The 19501-nt window shown below is 33.6% G+C and overlaps 1 protein-coding gene across 8 annotated transcripts in view; it reads right to left on the minus strand.

Annotated features, from left to right (window-relative positions):
* AKAP9 (A-kinase anchoring protein 9) overlaps positions 1-19501 on the minus strand; it is a 117121-nt gene that overhangs the window by 67091 nt on the left and 30529 nt on the right. For 6 of the 8 annotated variants that reach the window (XM_033088684.1, XM_033088686.1, XM_033088685.1 and 3 more), the window contains exons 9-16: positions 18933-19044; positions 18265-18463; positions 13573-13669; positions 12265-12360; positions 3395-3745; positions 2107-2331; positions 904-1044; positions 305-408 (exon numbers count right to left, since the gene is read on the minus strand). In XM_033088684.1, coding sequence (XP_032944575.1) covers positions 305-408; positions 904-1044; positions 2107-2331; positions 3395-3745; positions 12265-12360; positions 13573-13669; positions 18265-18463; positions 18933-19044 — 1325 coding nt within the window. The remainder of the gene's footprint in view (positions 1-304; positions 409-903; positions 1045-2106; positions 2332-3394; positions 3746-12264; positions 12361-13572; positions 13670-18264; positions 18464-18932; positions 19045-19501) is intronic. The other 2 variants (XM_033088688.1, XM_033088687.1) reach the window with 1 other exon arrangement.

The raw sequence follows: 19501 nt of genomic DNA on the forward strand, positions 1-19501 counted from the left end.
ATTGTGTCAAAAAATGGCCTAAGAATAAAATAAAATTAGTTAAGGAAAGTTCAGTAACCAAATAATGCCTTAAGATTTACTGAGTTAAGTATCTGATCAGTATCTGTTAAAAAATTACTTTATTTACAAAAAATTTAAAAATACTTGTCTATTTAAATGACCAAAAATTACTAATCTTTACATACAGAGTATAATGTATAAATAAATATCAAAGATAAAAATAAGGACAAATAAAGTTTGTAATACTGAAACAACTATTTTAATTCATTTTGTGCTAAAAAAAAAACCAACACATTCTGTATACCTCTCATTGGACAGAATATCAGGAGGCACATCTTCAAGTTTTCTGTCCAATTCCTTTTCCTTGAAGGTCTGTTCCTCAACTTCCCCTTCGTTTTCATTTTCATCCTGTTTAATTTTGTGTAAAGGTAGAGAGGATAAGACAGAAAGAAAACCTGTCATCTTGGAAATAGCATGTCATTCCTCTATATTGTTATGAGGCGAAACAGAAACCTCTGCATGCAAAAGAAACACTGTATGAAATAATATTTAACTATATTTTATCACGAGATTAGCATTATCAAAAAAAGATAAAAGACTCCAGTGCACAGACGAAAAAAAATTTAATGGTTTAATGGGTTCAAGCTAATGCATGCTATAGTGCGACAATAAAGTTTGTTAGGTTGCTCCTTGGTGAGAAAATAGTTACTGGCACAGCAATGTCGGATTCAAATTACCTCAATGGAATGTAAGGCATCTTGGCTCCACCTACCTTACATGTAAGCAATCACAAATATTTTAAGCTCAATACCTATAAAACATGTTTCACACCACCAACAAAGACAAACAGATCCTACTGCATTGTCGATCCATTGCTCCTACGTGGGTCAAAGTCCATACTACCTGTGTTTGCGTACTGCTGTGGCGCAGCTCACAACACAGCTTCTCTCTTCCAGCTAGAGACAGCTGCTTTAGTGCTTCCAGCTCCTCTAAAAGCACCCTCTCTCTCTCTGATACCAGGTTTTCATTATCTATTGAGGATCTCTAAATAAGAAAAAAGGTCATGAGAGAATATTGTTTGTGATAGAAGAAAAAGGCAGAAATATTAAGCAGATTTCTTTTAACCCCTTGGGACTAACAGATCCTGGTCATATTGATGATTCATATCCCAAGATAAGGAGTTAAAAGCATATATAAAGTTCAATGCAAAATTTGAAACAAGAAAGCTAATTAAGCCTGAATATTAGGTATTTGTGCAACTCAATTAATATTATTTTATACCAATTTTGCATTGAAAACTCAGAAGTTTAAATTCACAAAATGCAATGAAGAAAAGCAAAATTAATTTTTCCAAATGATTTTGTCATCTCCCGATATTCCTATTGTAGTATATTTGAAAGAATGTATTTCAAGAATTCTCTATTTCTTAGTTCTCCTTTTAGCTTAAGTTTCCAAAATTAAATTGAATGCTCTAGTAAGAACTTTTATATAAATATTTCTTGCTTTTCTGCAATGATTTTGCGAGTATAGTATATACAGCAATTGGTAAGAATCCAGCTCCCAAATACCACGGAGTTTGTAAATTTAGTCAAGAAAGGGATAAGAACGTTATGTAAATTTACATTTCTCAAATCAAGAAGAGATGTTTCTCTGGAGAAAGCTCCAGAAACATACTACTTCAGATTTAAAGATAGATTAAAGATAGATAAAGGTAAACCTTGGGAGATGCTAATTGGTGAACTCACAAAAACTATAAATGAATATGGGAAAACTGAATATAAATTACACCTCAGAACAAAAAATTCCCAAAATTATCAGTGTTTTTGCCCCATATGGTCAGTGGCATGACTAAAAAACAAAAGAAAACAAACAACCTTGTAGCTCCCTTTCCAATGCCTGTAAAAATAAATTAAATGGTAGGAAGACAATGCATTCCAATGTTGAGTCAGATTTCCCTAACAAGACCTAAGCTGTTGTGCTGGTGAAGTCTGTTCCTGATGTTAAATATTTGTATTTACTCAAATCTTGGCAATAATTTTGACTTTTTAAAAAAAGGCTAAAGAATACTACCTTAATTGGGGAGAAAAGGGACTCTAAGCCCCATACCTGGGCTAATTGTTTATTCAGTCTCTTAATCTCTTCTTGTAGCTGTTCCTGGTCTTCTCGCTGTCTCTCCATCTGGCGCATGTGTGCCTGCCTTAACAGTTCCGTTGCCTGTTGATGCTCTTCGTATTGTCGTACAAGTTCCTGCCTCATATCTTCCAATTGTTCTTCATTTAACATTAGCTGTCTAGAAGCATCCATGCTTGATACCAAAATCTCATCATGGATCTATAGTTAAAAAAAATTCAACCATAACACATTTTGTAGAAATCTGTCAGCATCAATATTTTAAATAAATATGAAAACAATTCTACTATTAACCCACAAAGCACCTAAATAACTTAAAAAAAGGTATTTGTCTTTATTATAATTCCAAACCAACATGAAGTTAATTATCATTATATATGCTATTCTCCTACAGCAAAATAGCTATTTATCACTTAGTTTAGATGTAATCTAATTTTTAGGGAGAAGAGTAAGGAAATGTACTCAAGATTCCTTTTACACTTAATGAAGCTAAAACTCCATTATTCCTCTTGACATTTTATGATGGGGAAATAATATAAATGTAATACTTGTATTTTAAAATTAAAGTAATGAAACATGAGAAACTTTACCTACTTAATTTATATTATGCAGTGGGCATCACATTACTAGAGACTAGCTTGATAAGAAACAATATTCAATACATTTTATTTGGAAATAAAAGTTTTATATTATACTTTCTCATACTCAAAAGAAGTCAACTCCTTAATGGGTTTCTACAAGTACTTCAATTCTTGAAGAGCTACTACTTAAATGAATCATTCTGCTTTGAATAGTTGCTGTTAAATTAAAGAGGTTTTCATGAATACCTCACAAGTTTTGCACTATATATATAGAGATGACAATTTTATTTGAATATGCCTCTAACAAGACATAACCTATTCTAAACATTAACCAAAAATTTGAATTTAGATAATTTAAAATGTTTTATTCATACATATTGCTAAATTGTAGTATAATCTTGAACTAAAACAAAATTAATATAGGTATAATTAATGACAGGGTTTTTACCATGCTCAATGAGTGTAAAACAAACAAGAATACTATGAACCAGACCTATTTTATTTAATAATATTAAGTCATTTTTTCATATACCTTACAAATAATAAAACACATTCATAATGTGAATCATAAGTCCACACTGAATTTGGTATTTTCCTTCTCCATTAAGTGACATTACTACTAATATTTTTATAGTGAAGGAAGTCAGAACTTTTTGTTTTTCTATTCAAAAAGGTATACTTACAGGTTCTCTGGCTATACATGTTTTCTCACTGCAGAACAGTTCTTCTGAAATAGTCAGTTCATGGTCCTTTGACTCTAGGATATCACCAAGATTATCATTATTTGATAACAGAATTTCCTTTCTATCTTCTAACTCTTTACTAAGTGATTTAAATTCTTCTTTAAATTTCATGTCCATTGTCTCACAAGTCTGAAAATCAACTTGACCCTTTGATAATTTCATTTCATTTAAATAATGTTCTTGCTGACAGAGAGCATGTGCTTGTTTCGATGATATAACATCTTCTTTTTCCTCAGATATTCTGGACAGTTCAGTTTGTTGAGCAAATGCTACACTCATTGACACAATGACCTAAAGAATAAGGTAAACAAAAAAGGCTTATTTATAAATACCAGCAGGAATTAAAAAGCACTTACCACTCAAACTTACGTGAATTGGAAAAAAGCATGGCCTTATGGTTTTAAACTAAAAGAAATAATAAAGTGATATGAAGATAAAGAGTCTCTATTTTACAATGAACTGAATGTAAAAGTATTTACTGCTTGCCTTTTTAAATTAAAATAAAAACTCTTACTATCACAGCAATAAATGTTCAGTACAGAAATTAGAAAGGAAATAAAAGCCCTTATATTTTTCTTCTGAGAAAAAATCACTGTGAACACAGTATTAATCACTACTAATACTTTTCCAAATCCTTCCTCTCTTTATGTATAAATATGAATAATACAGATATGCATTTTTCTTAGAAAAATGTCATATTGTATATTGTAATATGCGTCTATAGCTTAACTACAGTAAATACCTTTTCAAGTTAAGAAATACATTTCTATATAATTTTCTATGGGTTTAAGTTTCACATTATACAAATGTATTACAAATTTATTAAATCAATTATCTATGTTGAGCATTTAGACTAATCCAGTTCTTACACTATTTTAAACACCACTGTGATAAAATCTTTGTAACTGTATCATTGTGCATATCTTTTCTTATATCCTTAAAAGAAATTCCCCGAAGTGAAATACTTGGTTTGTGTGATTGGTAAGTATGATTATAAAATTCAATTAGCTCAATTTCACTTTCCACTACAACTATGATACTAAATCCCTACTTAATTTTGTCCCACCCAACATAGGTACTGAGAAATGCTGACCAGCTGCCTTGGCTGTGACAAGTCCAGGCCTTTGAGAACCAAATGTACCAATAATTTTATTTCAAGGCCCATCTCCACAGATAATATGCCATGGGGGAAGCCTGGTTACCACAGTCTAAGATAAAGCATGCCTGGAGTGCCTTTGTGCCTCTTGCTCTTCAATCTACTCATTTCCCTGTTGTCCCATGCCCTGTAACTATGTAGACTATTGTTTTCATGTTCTGTCTTGAACCTGATTTGCCTATCGGGGTCCTGATTCCCACCTGCTTCCTGCTAGCCTTCTTCCCAGATGCTATCTCCACCAGCTGAATGGAGCCCTGCTTCAGTAAAATAATATTGATGATAATAAGAACAACAACAATAAAAGCAGCAGCAATTATTTCTTTAATTCTTCTATTATTTCATTTAATCGTCATTATAGGACATTTCATTTATATTATATCTCATTTATATTTGCTACATTTTGTTTAATCTTACTAGGTAGGTACTATTATTATCCCAATTTAGTATATGAGAAAATTAAGAAGAGAGATTAAGTACTTTGACCCCCAAAACACAAAGCAAATAAATGGTAAAAGTTGGGATTCAAAATCCTGCAGTCTCACCTAAGCTCACCTTCTAAAATGTAGTAGTATACCATTACCTCCACATCTGAACAAATCTGTCTAGAAGTACAATGCTACAACTGCCTTACGAGAAATAATTATAATATCAATAGTCAATGCTGAGAAAATTGAAGTGTAGAAAGATTAGGAGCCATGTCACAGTCTAATCTAATGAACGTTATAGCAGAGATTTGAATTAAAGTGTGTATAACTCTGTGATAGAGCTCAACCACCTTAAACACTATATATTATACTGTTTCTGTCCAGACAACCCCACTACTATATATCATCCACCAAAATGGACCTGTTGGATTCCTATGCTAGTTCAGACAAAATTAGAATTTGGTAATAATGTTCTAGATACTGCCATATGGAAAAAATGCCCATTATAGCAAAATGTCAAAGAAACAAAGATGAAAGAACTAAGCAATACAGCTTAGCAAAACATACACCTTCAATTTTCTCTAACTAGTGTTCAACACCTTAACTTTTATTTTAATTTCCTGTCTTAAACCTGATCTGCTCTTCTCTTTGTCTCCCAATATGAAAAAGAATGCAACATGGAAAGTAAAAAAGATTAAAAATATGAAAGAGAAGCAAAGAGATATGGGACAGAGAGAGAATGTTCAACCAACATCTAATCAGAATTCCAGGAAGCTTATCAGAGAACAATGGAAAGGAACTATTTCATGAGATAATGGCTGAGAATATGGAAGACACCACTGCTAAGATTCGAGAAGACCAATGAATCATAGAAGGACAAATAAAGAGAATACCAAAATCAAAAAGAAGATCTTACAGTTCCAGAGAAAAAAGATGTATTACCTGATAGGGAACAATTAAACTGACAAGGACTTTCTCAGTAGAAAAAAAGTAAGTCAGAAAACAATAAAATGTTACCCCTTTAAAGTTCTGACATAAAAATAACTGTCAACCCAGAATCAAATGGTCAACAAAATCATGTTTCATAATAAAAGCAAATAAGACATAAACACAAATTAAAAATAGTTTACTCAGCTTGATTACAATAGATTGCCAGTAAAAGAACTTCTAAAGGATGTCCCTGAAAAAGCAGAAAAATGCTAGAAGAAAGGCCTAAGATACAAAAATAATTATAGCATTCAAACTTTTTTTGTAAATATGTGGATAAATCTAAACATTGGTGGGTATAAAGCAATAACAATTGTATTTAAATTGTGGAATTAAAAGCCCCTAACACAGAAACTTGTAATTCCAGTCAGCACAAAGAAGTCCACCACAGGCCCTCTTTCCCACTGATTACAACTAAAAACTGAACAAAGTACAAAAATAACTACCTGAGAACTCTGAAAAGTAAAAACAACAACAACAACAAAAACAGCAGGCAGACTGCAGAAGAAGTCAAAACTTGAAAAAGAAATCTGCATGGGGAAGGTGAAAGAGAACCTGTAGTCTGAAACTAACTGGGTTGCCTATTCAAAAAAAAAAAAAAAAAAAAAAAAATCACATTCTCCAGAGGATTATAAGACCCAGAGTCTACACAACATAATATTTAAAATGTTCAATAGACAATTTAAAATTAGATGATATACAATTTGTTGCATATCGAGTTTGTTGCCAGCAGATCTGCTCTAAAAATATTCTGAAGTTTTTCAGGCTGAAGGGGAATACCTGAGGGAAACTTAAAAGTTTGAATAGCAGAATACACATTCTTTTCAAATACACAAGAAGCATTCAACTAAACAGAACATATCTGGGACAACAAATTTAAATAAACTGAAGTCATACAGGGTATGTCTGACCACAAATAAATTTAAAATTATTGTATTAATTAAAATAAATTAACCAACAACAGGAAGGTATCTGAAAACCCCAAAGATGTGGAAGTCAAACAACATATTTCTAAATGACCCATGAATAAAAGAGGAGGTCACAAGAGAAATCAATATTTGTATTGAAAGGAATTTGTGGAATATAGCTTAAAGGAGTACTTTAAAGGAAACTTACAGAGCATCAAATGCATACATTAGAAAAGAAACGTGTTACAGGGAATTAGGAAAAAAATGCAAATCAAACCCAAAGCAAGCAGAAACAAGTAAATAATAAAGATAAGAACAGCAATCAATTCAAACAAGAACAATAAAAAATGCCCCAAAGGCTGGATTCTTGAAAATATCAGTACAATCCACAAACTTCTAGCCACACTTATGAGTCGATCCCACAGACACTAAATGACAAAGGAATTCCATGAACAACTCTACCAATATAAATTCAACAGCTTAGATGATGTGGATCAACTCCTTGAGTGACACAAATTATAAAAGCACACTCTAAAAGAAATAGATAACCTGATAAAACAGAACCTATGAAAGAAATTGAATTCATAGGTTAAAAAAAAAAACCTCCAACAAGGAAAAGTACAGGACCACCTGGATTCACTAGTAAATTCTATAAAATATTTAAGGATGAAGTAATACCATTCATACCATTCATAATATAAATTCTTCCAGAAAATAGAAGAAGAGGGAATACAGGTCAACATTTTATGAGGTTGACAATATCCTGTATCAAAACCAAAGACCTTACAAGAAAAACAAAACTATGGATAATGTTCTTCATGAATACAGACAGCAATATCCTTGATAAAATACCAGGGGCACCAAAAAAATGTATACACATTTTAAGAAATGTTCTCTATGATTTTTCGAAGTTGAATTGAATTACGGTAGCAATGTGTAGTATGATATTCGCTCAAAAGATGGCATTGATCAAATGAATGCTAGCATCACCATGTGACAGACAGGTCAAAGAAAATGGCGGAAGCACTGGTTGTTGTTTGAAGAGTGCAAGACCATTTTAAGTGGTATTTGAAATTCAAGAACATTGCGGAAGTACGACGACAATGGAGGCATGAGTATGCAACAGAACCTCCAATTTAACACCCCTTGACTTCTACCCATAGGGGACCTTAAAGAACGTGGTGTATTGTAGAAAACCAGCTACACTGGCAATAGCTCAGGAAGAAATTAAAACAGCATGCACAGCGATACAGGTGGACACTGGTCAGGGTTGCTCAAGCAGTAGTTTGCCAAAGTCAGAAGTGTCCGGACGCTGATGGTAACCACTTTGAGCACCTCTTGTAATTGGAGAAGTCAAATGTGACTTGTATTCATCTTTTATTATTGGTATATATTGAGTATTACAATTTTAATTGTACAGTTTTTTTTCCTTTCTTAAAATGTGTATACATTTTTTTGGCACCCTCTGTATTAGCAAATAGAATCCAGCAATATAAAAAAGAGGAGACTGCCTCCAAAGGGTCATGAAGAAACTCGGGGGGGTAATGGAAATGTTTTATATCTTCACTGGGGTGTTAAGTTTCATAACTGTAAACTGTTAAAACTCATCAAAACTGGTGAATTTCATTATATCTAAATTATACCTCAATAAAGATAATTACAAACAAAAACCAAAAATATGACCAGTATGTTAGGTCACAAAGGAACTTTGTGAAATTTTGAAAAATTGTTACAATGACCACTTTCTTTTGTATATGCATTTATATTAGAAATGAGTAACAAAAGAACTACGTGGATTGGAAACAAAAAAAAGATTCAGCTACCTTTTTATTCTCACCTTTCTAGTCACTATACCAATCTAACCAAATTCCAACTGTGCTTACAATTAACTCTGCCTACTCCGTGCCTGTATAGCTGAGCTTAACTGAGGAGAAAAAAAAGAAACTCCAACCAAGCTGATTGGCCTCATTTTAAATTCATAACCACTACCCTTAAAACGGGCCCTTAGTGATACTGGGCAACTCTACTCCATTTCCCTTGTCTTTTCCATTTCTGATTCCTTCCCCTAGACAGCTCTCTTTTAAAGCTCTAACGTCTTCTTTTCCTTTCTCATTCTCAGGTGCTGACCTTGCTTCTTATTTCAGTGAGAAAATACAAGCAATCAGGAAAGAACTTCTACAGGCTCCAAATACTGCATCTGAAAACATACCTGAATCATCAATCACATATTCTGTCTTCCTTCCTGTTATTATGGATTAAAGTGCCATGCTCCAGTCTAACTGCAACTCTCCAGGGGCTCACCTCTCCTCTCATGTACTCAAGGACAATGCTCCAGCCAACTGCTCCCCTCTCCTGAATCAGCTCCAGCGCCCCCGCCCCATCATTTCTATTTGCATAGAAATATGTGATACCTCTCATCTCAAACAAAAACAAAACAGCAACAACAAAAATCCACCACTTGACTCCCTACAGCACCTTTTAGTTACCAAGGTATTTCTTTGCTCCTCTTACAAGTAAAACTCAAAATAGTTCATCTCTTCATTCTTCTTCACTCTCTCAAATCCAAACTAGTCTGTCTCCACCACCCCATCAAATGTTTTCCTGTGAAGTCCCAGTGATTTCATTGTAAAATCCAATGGTTAGTTTGCAGATCTAATCTTTCTTGACTTATCAGAAATAGATGACAAAGTTTAATACATTTTCTTAATATACTTTTATTACTTGGCTTCTGTGATGCATTTTTTTGTTCCTCCCATATTTAATTTAGTGCTGCTTCCCCTTTTTCTTTTTCATTTCTCTGACCTCTGAACATTGGCATTCTCCAGGCTGTCCTAAGACCTGTGCATTATCTACACTTACTGTATTAATTTTTCAAATTTTTTCACTGCAACCATGGTAAACACATACATACAATAAAAAATGTTTTATATTGTGACCCAAAGTACACATAGGTACCTGTGTGTTTATATAATTGAATTTTTCCATTAATATTAAAATATTGCTTCCAAGCCAATAAATTGATTTCATGACTAAAAATGAGTTATAACTCAGTTTGAAAAACGTTGCCCTGTATGCTAACCACCATATTTAAATGTCTAGTTTTATCCTACTTCCTGAACTCTATATATCTAACCAGTCCCTCACATTTATATTGACATTTAATAAGTGATTTGCATTTAATGGGTCAAAAGCTGAATTCTTAAGTGTCCTACTCCTCTCCAAAAATCATTTCTTTGCAGTCTTTTCCATTCTACACCAGACACCTAAGTAAATAGCAACTCCATTCTTATGTCAAATAGTCTGAAGCAATATTTTCCGCTGAAGAGCAAGCCCTCCTCCCTTTCCTGGTATCCAGTTACAACTGCTGAAGAGATCCATCTGAGCCAGGGTTTCACAATATTTCACCAAACAGGCCAATGAATATGGGGATGGAAGGATTGCAGAGCTGGCAGTTGGGCAAGTCTCTTGGCAACATTTGTTGCAACAACTCTTGACTTTTCTGTTTCTCTTTCATTCCACTTTTTAGAAAGGTGCTCAACCTGTTAGCTTTATGATTTACTCCAGAATTCTCAAACATCACTTTAAAAGTGAGACCTGTATATGAAGTAACACCATCTCACCCCCCCATAGAATTAACCAGTCCTATTACTGAGGTTTGTTTTTCTTTCTTCATAGTACTTATCATCACCTGTATATTGTCTATCTGCACCAAGTAGAATGTAAGGTCTATGGGAGCAAAGATTTCCTCTCTTTTTTCCCAGTCCTCAGAACACTACCTGGAGTTATTTGTAAATGAATGTCTATGTTCAGTAGTATGTACCCAAATCACAGGCTGAACCTAATATGATCTCTATTGGGAATCACTACTTCTATTGGGCTTCTTTTATTTACCCTGTGCTTTTAAATCAATGTTCTCAATCTTTTTCCATCATCACATCTGAGGGGTATAGGGTAGAGCATAATCTCATCAGTACTAGTGACTAATGTCAATAATCTATATTATTCTAGGATCAAGCTGGGCCATCAATGTTGTTTCCTGGACCACAGTGCCCTGGCTACCTTTGGAACAGTTTTCATTGATCTGTGCTTGGGTGCTGTGCTATCGCTTTGGATAAATGATGCTTTACAAAACATACTTACATTATCATCGTTATCATAGTAATAATACTACTTGAAAAATTTCATTAGATAATAGTCTTTTTACCCGCTAGGTGCTCTATATGTATTAGTTCACTGAATCCACTACTGAATAAGAATTACTATTATGCTTATTATTTTTCTCTTTAACATAGAGGGAACTGAGGTTCAGAAGTTTAGTAACTTTCCTAAAATCACAGATCTAGTAAACCAGGAGAACCAGAATTTAAAGGATGTTATATCCTATACCAAATCTCTTGCTCTGAATTGCTATACTATGATGCCCTGCTATAACAGTCCACTTCAGAAACTTATGTAAGAGCTAAATGCAAGGGAAACCTACATTTCTCTAAAGAACTAGATAATGAGAGCTATGTAAAAGTGATGGTACCTCACTTTTTAGTTTGATCTCCAGGAACTGAACATTCTATTCAGATACAGAAGTGAATAAGTCATTATGGCCCATATATTTCCTTGGCTCTTGACCTTATCTAATTTACGTTTAACCTAATTTCGTATGCACTTTCTGTATATCCTATCAATCCTCCCACTTTAAAATGCATCTATTCTACTGGGACTGTTATATTGGAACAGTTGAAATATTGAAAAAAAATAAGCAAATTCAAATCCAACTGTTCCAATAAGAAAACCCAATTAGCTATATACATTTTAAAAGTGAATACAAAGACAAAAAGAAATGGAATCATAATGGTAGATTAGATGATTTGCTTGGTATTCAAGAGTTTTAAAGAATGGCTTTGGGCATGGCAGCTAATGCTATCTGTGGTCATTAACATTACAGTAACTTCTCTGGGAGGAGGTAAGTAAAGATTATACATAAAAGACTAACCACCTTCTTTGTCATTTCCTACCATATCTCCCACCTTTAAGAAAGGCCAAACTTCTACAGAAGGTACTACTCACATGGTAACACATTTGTGAAAACCTGTTTTGGCATCCCGAAAAGTTTCTAATTACTGTTCTATAACAAGAAAAGAATGCTTTTCTCAAAGAAAAATTCACAGAACATTCCACTTAAAGACAACTGTGGTTGATACCAGTTAAAAACTTAAAGACGAGCTATGCATGAAGTGTATAACAAAAGAAAAAGTGCATTGCCATCAACAAAATCTATGTTTTTGAAGGTTCAAAGGGAGTATACACCACAATAATCTTCTGTACAAACTATAAACTTACCTTAGCTACTTCTTCTTCTAATCGTTCTTGGTACTGTTTTTCCAGCAACTTAATCACATTTGTTTCCTGGTCCACTCCAAATTCACCACCAGAAATCTAAATTAAAAAGCAAAATGTGACATACTTATTTACACTAATTATACACCACATATTTTTAAACTTCTCTCAAATATCTTTAAAAGATCACTATTTCTTAGAAAACTTCTGAGAAATTTTAATAAATTTCAGTTCTGCTTTTAATTAAAAACAATCTAGTGAATAACTCTAGTGTATAACTCTACTAATTGTACTTAGTACTATGAATTTAACAAAGGTGGAAAGTGAGAGATATGTTTACATATTTGTAATTACTAACATATAGTCCTAGAGTTGGATAAAGATAGGAAGTTCTTAAATATAATTAATAAAATGTATATCTAATTTTAAGTAATGTTAACAGTGGCTATTTTCGCTCATGAAATTATAAGCAAATTTTCTTTTCTCCTTGGTACTTATTGATAGTACCCAATTTTCTACAAATACAAATTACTTTTATAAACGGGAAAAACCATCAACAGTTATTTAAAAATGTACACAAGTTCTCAGCATGAAAGTACTTATTTATTTACCAATTATCTGAATGTCATTCAAACATACTCCATATGGGAAATGTGTGGAAGAATCAAGAATGTAGCCAACAGCTCTCCTCTGTACCCAGAATGAAGGTGGGCAATGATCTTTATTTTCTGTACGATTTAAGAACTAAAAATCTACTAAGACCAAGGTTTTACAGTTGTAAGTCTGAGAAAAGTGGCCACAGATTGGAATATATACAATGTTGAGAAGAGGCAGAGAGTGGTTTAGCTAGATGGCACATACTGTAAACGACGAGGGTTTTTAGACATCGCATGGCCTGTGTTGATGGATGCCTCACCCCACTGTCCCAGCCCTAGCACCTTGGGTTTGAGGGATTACAAAAATCTATTCTAGAGATGTTCTAGTCCAACTTCTCAGGGTGGGGAGACCATCTAGAGATGGTCTAATCCAACTTCTCAAGGTGGGAAGAAAAGCTGTAGGTCAGGGCACTGAAACTAATTTGCTACACAGCCCATATAACACAAAACAAGACAAATTTTAAACTAGAACATATTTAAGAGGGAAAAAAAAACCCACCTTTATTCTTCTGGGTTTTTTACATAAGATATTATCCTCATATTTATTATGCTTACTTCTCAGCAACTATTTATTGGATAATTACTAAACCACAAACATACAAATGATAGTAAGAAAAATAAAATCAATATACATTACAGTTTAAAGATATAATACCTCTCTTGTACTATCCATGTTCTGTCTTAAACAACTTCCAGGATAGATGGTTTTCTGTACATCAGATTCAGTAATTACCACTGACTCAATGGAGGAGCTAAATACAAATAAAAGAGGGTGAAAGAATTAGCATTGTGAGCTTTACTAACTGTTAGTCCAAATTTAAAGATGCATAAATGCGTACTGGGGCAGGGAAATAAAAATGATAGGTCAAAAGTTATAGATATTGTAACTTAAATCATATTTTTTGGTAATTTTTCCACTTAAAAGTAAAGTAACACAATCGAATGATGGAGTATTTTAAGAGATCACCATTGAATTTTACACTGTTTTATGAAGTCTATTACAAATGCATGATATGGAGCTATTTACAGGCACATTTTTAAAAGTTATCTATATTATTTTAAAAGTTTGTAAAATCTCATTTTTATTAAAAATTGTTTACACACACACACACACACACAAAGTCTGGAAGAATACACACGAAAAGTAACAATGATTACCTTCAAGTAGAACTGGGGAGTATTGGCAGTACACATAATCACTTCTAGATTTTTGTTTGTTTTTAATCTACGTATCTTTTGGTATTCATGTCTTTATTCTGTATTGTTTTACAAGCATACATTATTTTGTAAAAAAATTCTTAACATGCTTAACTTGGGTCATAAGAATAAGGCAAGATTATTATTTAGGAACTACAGGAAAAAAATTAAAGGGGAATTATAATTTTGTTATAGCTAACATAATTTCTCACTCCCAGTTTTACGTGCATCCATGCTGCTTTCTTCATTCCACCCTCCTCTTGCCCACCCTTCTTCATACTGTCTTCTCTCATTCTGCCTCAAATTGGCCAGATACAAGATGTCATCATCCCATTTCATTACTTATATAACTAACCCCCTACTGACAGACATTTGGTTGTCTCCAAATGTTCCGTTACAAATGCTAGAATATAGATTCTCATAAATATATCTTTGCACACATCATTTGGATGTTTCTATGTGATAAAATCTTATAATTGTCAGGCTTAATATTTAAAATTTTAATATAATGCCACATTCCAAAAAGTTGCATTGAATATATTCCAATAATAGTATCACTTAAGTATTTCCTCAAGACTTCCGCAGCACCTAGTTTTAACAGTCTTAAAACTTTGTCGGAACATGTATGTCAGTATTTTTGAGATTACACGTCCCTTCAAATGCTATTGGCTACGTAAGTTTCTTCTGCTGTGAACTGTTTATTCATGCTCTATATTCACGTTCTATATTCTTATTAAGCGAATATAAAAACTTGTTTCCCCTGACTTTCTCTTCTGCCCTTTCCTGTTTTTTTAATCTTTTTCATCATTTTGTCTCTGTTTCCATATTGCCTCTTACATACACTATTCTGATCCTTGGCTTCATGTCTTGATTCTTATTGTCATGGCCTAGAAAACCCTCCTGATTATTTATCCAGACATTAAAACCCAAACTCCAAAAAAGTGCTGCTTAGTCACAATGACTTCATTTTGTAGTTTTATAGAATTTGAAGTATTTATCCCAAATTCAAAAAATGTCTGTCTAAAACCAAATTCACTGCTCCCCTTTACAATTAAAGTCCTACTCTCCACCAGCCTGATTTCTCTATTTATATTAATACAACATTATTCTCCATATTCTCTAAGCTCAAACAACACAGGGTCATCTTTTGATTTTTCCCTCTGCTTTGCTCCCAACATTCCTTCCATCCCAGTGTCTCATATTCTTTCCTTCATTTTCTTTTCCCCTGTAGCCTCTCTAACATTACAAAAATGTACAGTGATGGGCAGTGGAAAAATACCACACAGGTCAGTTTAAATTCCAGCACTCTGGTTGTACCACTATGTTATATTCCCTTACTACTACTGTTAAAAATTATTTTGTGAATATTTTTCCCCCCTTCTTCTGCCTCCCTCTCCACTCTAGTTCAAGCCATTGTTTCTCAGTCTAGTTGTGTAGGACACCTGGCCCATGCTGGTTATTATGGGACTTGCGCTCCCCTATCCCCTATTATTCATTTGTTAAATGAATGACTCAATCATTTTTCTTAAACTAGTTCAAGTCTACCTGAGAAGAATAGTATATCCTTTATTCAAAAAGTGTTACAGCTGTGTCCAAATATGTGATAACATTTACAAAAAATAACTTTGACTCGTTACTGTAAGTAGGACTGAGCATGGGGGTCAGTAAACCTCTTTTTGGGGGCAGGAGCTGGGGGTAATAAAACTAATTGTTTATTTGAAAGGTATCCTCAGTATATACCCAGTGAGTATTACAGAAGCTCTGAGAGAAGGTGGTGAGCTGACAAATGGCCAAATGTAGAAACAGCAAAGTTAAGTCTACATTTCCAGAAAACTTCCTTTTCTTCATGCTTTGGAGAGAAAGCATCACTAATTAAAGGATGGTACTTGAAATACAGTGGCTGGTTATTAAAGAGTTCTTGCTATCTACCTATTTTCTTTCACATCAGAAAATCTAAAGCAGTGGTTTCCAAGTGCCAAACCACGAACTGCCTGCATCAGAATTATCTTGTTACAAATATAAGTGTCCAGGTTTCATCTCAAAGCTATTGAGTCTGTAATTTTAATAAGTAAAAAAATAATATGAAATTTCAAAAACCTCCAGTTTTTCTGATGCATGGTCAAGTTTGTGAACCAATGACTGCAAATAAAATGGAAGCATTATAAGGCTGTGCCAGTGCTGGGTGAACAATTCCAAAGCCTACAAACTGAGCCTGAATAAAAGAAGGAGAAAGACCACTTGCAAAAAACTGTGGACATTCAGTATTTTGTCTCCAAAAAAAATTGTCTTGAGGTTAGTGCCTATGGAGACATCAGTCCTAGAATAGCAGAGCCAACCAGAGTTAGATAAAATCTGAGGATTTAATAGAACTAGTTAACAGCTATAGCATACTTCCCAACTAAATTATAAACTGTTAATTCACTTAACAAATATTTATCAAATACCTACTGTCATGGGCAATTATTACAGGGTTTGGGATATAGCATTTGACTTTAACAGACAAAAATCCCCACCCTTATAAAGTCCTTCACAGGAGAAAACAAACAAAAACAAATAAACTATCCTCCAAATACATATATATATAATAAATATATAAATCTATACATACATGCATATATACATGCATAATTTTTATTTTATATATAAAATAGGTAATATTAAGTAACATGAAAAACCAAAACAGAAGATTAGGACCCAGAGTTCTAAGGGGTGATTTTAATATACAGAGGGTGATCAGAATAGCCCTGAGTAAAGAGCCAAAGAAGGTTAAGTGTGATGGGCATGAAAATATCTAGAGAAAGATCATTCTAGGTAAAAGAAATCCCTGCAGGAATCCTTGCTCCTGCCCAAAACGACCACTGAGACATTTGATCTGTCAACAGGTCCTTGAAAGGTGGTCCTATCAAGAGGACCCATGAGCATCTTTGGTCCATGCCAAATGGTCCTTGGTATTTGGTCCTGTAAGAAACACCCATGTTTAGAAAATGTCCCTGGATTCAAATAGCCCATAATGTTTGTTTATAATTTTGGTTTACAGGATTAATGCATAACAAAATACTATCACGTTTTATTGGTCCAATAGTTGTGTGCGGCTGTACTGTAATAACCCTTCTTGCTTCAGTAGCCTAGATGGTAGTGGCTCATGGAATTATGCAGATGGGTCAGAGTTTGCATCTTGCAGAAGAGCGAGATTTAAATATCAAGGACTTTCTGGCATGGACCAAATGTCTCCATGAACGTTTTGACAGGAGCAAACATCCACTAATCAAAGGAACAATGAGAAGTCCCTAAAGCAGGAACATACTGATGGTGTGAGGATCCTAGAGACTGGCTTGAGAACAGTGACGGGCAAGTCAATAGGAAATAAAGTCAGAGAGATAACAGGGACCCACCATGAAGGACTGGTAAGACAGTGCGAGGACACAAAAGCATTGAAATGATATGATCTGTCTTAAATTTTAAAAGCAAAGCTCTGGAATGCGGTTGAACACAGACTCTGGGGAACATTTAGGGTAGAAGCAGGGAGATGCTGCAATAATCCAGGTGAGGCATGATGGTGAGAACTGGTCCACTTCAGATATATTTTGTAGCTACAGATAACAGGATTTGTTGATAGATTGAAAGTGAGGTCTTAGAGAAAGAGGAGTCACCACAGATGGAGATGGCTGCAGAGGGAGAAAACTTGGAGGGGAGATCCAGAATTCTATTTTGGACACAGTGAATCTGAGCATTACACAGCCAGGTGGAGGAAATTCAGCCATGACTGGAATGATCGTAGCTTGTAGTCTTCATGTATTCCTCATATCAAAGTAGTAAAGACCAGGCATACAATAAACACCGAACACATGCACACTGCCTCACTTAATCCTGCAAGTTAATAACCACCAAAATCTTTATAAAATAAAGGTTTAAGTAAAATTCCTATCAGAAAATGTCTTTGGTCTATACCAACATTTAATTCACACATTTCAAGATAAAGAATTACCTCCTGTTCTTATTTCTTAATAATGCTACATCCTATCTTGATAATGCTACATCCTAAATGTAACTGAACAACTTTGCTTCAGCTACATTTTTTCTTAAAACAATCATATTATAATTGTTACTAAGCTACAAATACTACTGAATGAAATTATACATAGATGGATACCTGGGCTGAACTGTAGACTCACTCACAGCTTGAAGCCTTTTCTGCAAACAGTGGATTTCTGCCCCATAGTTTTCTTCTGTTTCTTTCAATTGTTGCTGCAAAGAGGATATGAGGTTTTCTAATTCTTGGACTTGTCCTTCAAGTTGTTTAATTTTTTCAGTATCTTGCAGAGTAGATAACTTGCTTTTATGAATGACATCTAGTTTACACAAATAGAAGAAAATACATATTCAATACAAACTTCCTAATGAAAAATCACAATCATTTTTTTTGCGTGTGCAGAGACTATTCATCTTCTTTGAAAAAATAATTCTTCTTAGTAGTAATAACTCAGGTTTCGATTTAAACTCATTTTGATTGATGAAAACGAGGAAACATAAATAGTACAATTCAAGATCATGTCTATCTTTTTTACTATGATACCGCTAAGTCTACCATCTTTATGTCTTTAAACCAAAAACAATTTAGAATCAAAGAATACAACAAGCTGAGAAGGGAAAAAAGAGATGAGTCCAAACCTTTCATTTTGAGGATGAGAAAACTGAGACAAGAGAGGTTACAGTGAAATAACCAAGGTTACTAGGATATCCCAAATTTCAAAGTAAAAAATCAAATTACTGAATGTTGATATAAAAATACCACAATTTTGTTATATAATTAAAATTTACCAATGTCTTGCAAATTGGTTATCTGAGAATGGGTTGATAAAAACTCTGTTTCCTCTTTTGGTAGGTTTTCTTCTGCACATTCAAATTTCATATCTGTCTGCTGTCCCGGAATCTATTGAAAATAACAGATGAAAAGCAGTGACATAAATATATAACCCATTATCCGGAAACCATATTAAAGCAATTTAACATTTAAAATGATTTTTTCCAACATCATCTAAAATTGGGATACTCCAATACAAATATTTTCCCTTCTAAGTTATTCTATGTTCTGTTTTGACAGTGATGCACAGCCCATTCCCAAAACTTCATAGTTTTGAAATTATGTTAATTAAAAATAATGTTTTTTCATACCCAGAAAGTTCATTTTACTACAAAAATAGGATCTGCACAGAATTTTGGTATAAAACTCACAATATTTATATGACTTGATCTTTGAAATTTCAACTCATGCACAGTAAATTTTCTATTGTCAATGGTTGATAATATAACTGTTGTTCATCTCTGGATATTACCTATGTGCAAACTGGTAACTGACAAATGGTATGCTGCTCTTAACACAAAAGGAA

This window comes from Rhinolophus ferrumequinum, chromosome 20 (assembly GCF_004115265.2).
Source record: "Rhinolophus ferrumequinum isolate MPI-CBG mRhiFer1 chromosome 20, mRhiFer1_v1.p, whole genome shotgun sequence".
Taxonomy (NCBI): Eukaryota; Metazoa; Chordata; class Mammalia; order Chiroptera; family Rhinolophidae; genus Rhinolophus; species Rhinolophus ferrumequinum.